This window comes from Austrofundulus limnaeus, unplaced genomic scaffold (genome assembly GCF_001266775.1).
Source record: "Austrofundulus limnaeus strain Quisiro unplaced genomic scaffold, Austrofundulus_limnaeus-1.0 Scaffold2145, whole genome shotgun sequence".
NCBI lineage: Eukaryota > Metazoa > Chordata > Actinopteri > Cyprinodontiformes > Rivulidae > Austrofundulus > Austrofundulus limnaeus.
In genome coordinates, this window is record NW_013954547.1 from 1 (window position 1) to 4,090 (window position 4,090).

Sequence of the window (4,090 nt, forward strand, 5' to 3'; positions counted from 1 at the left end):
GTTGTTGTTGTTGTTGTTGTTGTTGTTGTTGTTGTTGTTGTTGTTGTAAACTCACAGCATTATATAACAGTCTGATTTCATCACAAACTGTCACTGATGGGATTAGCAGTCTTTGAACCAGAACGTGACCGGAAGTGGTCATTAGTGCGCATGCGCAGACAGGTTCCTGTTCACCTCCAGGACCTCCAGCTGCGGTTCTACCGGACCAACGGCCCCGTTCTGCCCTCACAGCCGCTGCTGCTGCCTGGTATGTCCGCTGCCGGTGTCCTCAGGAGCCGCCGAGTCCTCCAGCAGCTGCTGCCCGGCCTCCTCGCCTCCATGTCCCGTCGCTACAGCCTGGATGTCGCCGCTCCTCTGCTCCGGACTCAGGGCTACGTTGACGGCAGCTGGATCTCCGCAGCCTCGGTCTTCCCGGTGTTGGACCCGGCCACCGGACAGGAGCTAGCCCGGGTTTCAGACTGCGGTCCGGCGGAGGCCAAGCAGGCAGTGGAGGCGGCTCACCGGGCTTTTCAGACCTGGAAGGGGACAGCAGCGAAGGTAGGAGGAGGCTGGACCGCTCCGCCGAACTCTGTTCAAAAAACCCAACATTTTAAAGATCAGCGGAACCGGTCCGCTCGGTTCTGTTCCACCAACTTCTCCATACTTTGTATGATTTATTCATAAAAACAGTTTATTTCGGCTGCAGCACAAAACCCTGATCTGCTTCCTGCCTTGTAGAAACACTTTTATAAATATCTTGATTTGCTATTTGAGCTGAACCATGAAAACTTTATTAGATCAGGATTAAAATGACGTCATACATCAACTAGATTTTGTTCATTGCAATAATAGTTAAAAGTTGTGTGTCACTGGCTTGTAACAAATGAATTATTGGACAATGAAATTAATTCAGATATTTCTGTTGCACCTCTGACTGACTGTAATTTTATTTCTTTACAATTAAAACCCCTAAACTGAAAGCCAGGCTCAAATAAGTACTGGAAATGTAACTCCAGTCTTCTTAAAAATGACACACACTGCCAGAAAAAAAAAAAATTCTATATATAAAGGACTCTGAAGAATTAAATAGACCAACCCAAAAATGGGAATACCTAAAATACAAAATTAGACAAATTTTATTTCATTCAGTGAACAAAAAGAAACATCAGGAAGAAGAACTGAATATTATACAACAACTCAATATATATTGCAATAAACCAAATCCCTCAGTAGAAGATAAACAACAAATATCAACCCTCCAACTGAAACTAGATGAAATGTGTATAATAGACCAAGGAGCCTTTATCAGATGAGGAGCTGAGTGGACTGAGGAGGAGGAGAAAAACACAGACGACAACAACAAAATGCAATTAAATCCTTGATGATAAATAATGTAGAAACTAATAATGAAAAGATAAAATCAACAGAGATCTTTACATTTTATAACAACTTATATACCTCCAAATTCTCTGAACAAAAGTGTCACTTTTCTTAAAACAAACTGAAACATTCATCCCTAAAATAGAAGATAATTACAAACAAATTTGTGACAACAACAACACAACAGAAGAACTTAATGAGGCTGTAAATCAGTTCTCATTGAACAAAGCACCTGGTCCACATGGACTTACAGGGAAGCTGCTACATAAAGTTTTTACAGACATCTTTACAAATTATACTCCACCTCCGACAGTGAGACAAGGACTTGTTACATCCATCCCCACCAGAAGACCTTTTACACTTAGAAATTCAGATTATAAATTACTTACTGGTACTTATATTTTTACCATGTGTCTCCAAACAGGAGTCTCCCAGTCTGAAGGTCCATCCACAACAATGTTAGACTGGTACTGGACCTGATCGATTGTAGGGAGTGAATTAACGATGATTGCTTTATTCTTTTCTTAAACTTTTATAAAGTCTTCGTCTCTGTGGAACAACCATTTTTATTCTCACTTCTTGAACTTTTAGGTTTTGGAGAAAAATGTATTAATTTAATAAGAAGTCTACATCAAAACATTAGTATTTGTGTAATTCTACCTAAAGGCACCACGGTGAGATTTAACATTAAAGTTGGAACATGGTTGTCCTATTTCCCCATTTCTTTTTACCTTAGCTGCAGAAATGTTGGCTATCTATCTAAAAAACTGTCCAGACACTGAGAAATCAGACATTTTTGGTACAGATTTAGCCAGTTAGCAGATAACACTAATGTTTTTTTTTTTTTGAAAAATCAGTCAGGTCCCATAGTAATTGATAAAATAAAATGATTTTCAGAGGCCTCAGGGCTAACACTATATTTAAAGAAATGTGAGCTTCTATCCATTCATGATACACCCCTTAAAGAAATATCAAATATTCCAGTTAAATCTGAAATAAAATACATACAATACAATACTGTTGAAAACAAAATTAAAGAATGTAAATCCAAACTTAACTTGTGGCTCCAATGTGAGGTTTCCATTTTAGGATGAATTTACTTATGAAAAGTTTGTCTAGATTAATTTATTCAACCTGTAGCATTGCTGTCCCAAACAGCTTTTAATTAAGTCTATCAGTCAAATGAACATGAACTTCATCTGGACAAACAGACCACCCTACCTGAAAAAGGTCACATGATCAAAGAAATTAAAGATGGGGGTCTGAAAGTAATTGATTTTGAGTGCCTTAATGGGACCCTAAAGATTAATTGGTTGAAATCCTGGATTAAAAATTCTGAATTATTTTGGTATTATGTCCCCAACTATGTTTTTAACAAAATGGGTGGATTAAAACTACAACTTCTAACTGATTTTAATAAACATAAATTGCCCATTAAACTGTCAGAGTTCCATAAACAAGTGTTGTTATAGTGGAAAATGCTTTAAGTATTCGCCACACTCCACCATCATATGGAATAACAGATTCATACTCTATCGCAATAAATCACGTTTTTACAAAGACTGGATGGAGAACAACATTTGGTCTATTGTTCATTTAATGGATGCTAATGGTTACATATTAAACTATGATGTAGTTGTGTGATGTAGGGTTGGGCATAATCGTATCATCTGCAATTAATCGTCAGAAAAACATTAATCGATTATTTTTTGTCACTTGACGATTTCTACGATTAACGCCACCAGGCAGACTGACTGGAGATTTCCCCGGTCAGTCCACTCGGTGCTCCTCTCCACTTCAAATATGATGAACATTTAAACAAAAGTTCTGTCATTTATTTATCAACACAATTTAAAATTTGAAGTATAGCCTGAAGTCTGTGATTTTGACACAGTTTGAAAAAGATTTTTACCAAGAGCAAATCGTTCCCAATAAATTGGTCATGTGACTAGGACATGAGGGTGTCCAGGGACTCCAGGGGATTAATCGTCAAATTAATCGTTATTGGCTAAATACCACAATTAATCGTGATTAATTTTTTTTGCCAGTATCACCCAACCCTAGAGTGAAGTAAAATTTCTATCCCCCCAAAATGGATTTTACCGGATTACTTAAAGCATTACCAAAACAATTACAAAATATAACAGCATATCATCCCATAACCCCACAATTAGCCACTCTATCTATTAATGGTATTTCATTCATTGAGAAAAAATTCAATAACTACACAATTAGAAGCTGTCTAAATGATACTTTATTCCCTGGGGAAATAAAGAAAAATAACATACTTTGCAAATCTGAAAATAAATCTATTGAAAAATTAAGAACTTTATACTTAAAACTCCCCAGTACAACCAAAAGCTAAAGAAACACACTTTAAGATTTTAAATACAATTTACCCTTCCAAAGAGCTACTAAGAAATCATTTCAGTAATGATGACAATAACTGTTGTTTTTGTGAAAAGGATATAGAAACAATAGAGCACATTTTCAACCTGACACAGTTTTCAGCTTTTGAGTCCCTGGAGAGAATCCAGCTGTCACAGTGACTGACAGCTGTCAATCACCTTCTACTCACTCCCGGACGGGCAGAAACTGTTAGTTCCTAAAAGCTTAGAGAATCTATGGTCCGCCCTTCAGAAGGTTAGATTAGAAAAAGAAATTATCAAGGAAAGTGTTAGTTTCAGAGCTCGCTGTGCCTCCTGAAACAAAACAAAGATTACTGCTGCTG

General features: G+C 37.4%; 1 protein-coding gene across 2 annotated transcripts in view; it reads left to right on the forward strand.

Moving 5' to 3' along the window:
* The first annotated feature begins 111 nt into the window (after nucleotides 1-111).
* The window catches only part of aldh5a1 (aldehyde dehydrogenase 5 family, member A1 (succinate-semialdehyde dehydrogenase)), a 22,646-nt gene continuing 18,667 nt past the window's right edge, over nucleotides 112-4,090 (forward strand). For both annotated transcript variants that reach the window (XM_014034511.1, XM_014034510.1), the window contains exon 1: nucleotides 112-537. In XM_014034511.1, the coding sequence (XP_013889965.1) occupies nucleotides 151-537 (387 nt within the window). In that variant the 5' untranslated portion in view covers nucleotides 112-150. The remainder of the gene's footprint in view (nucleotides 538-4,090) is intronic.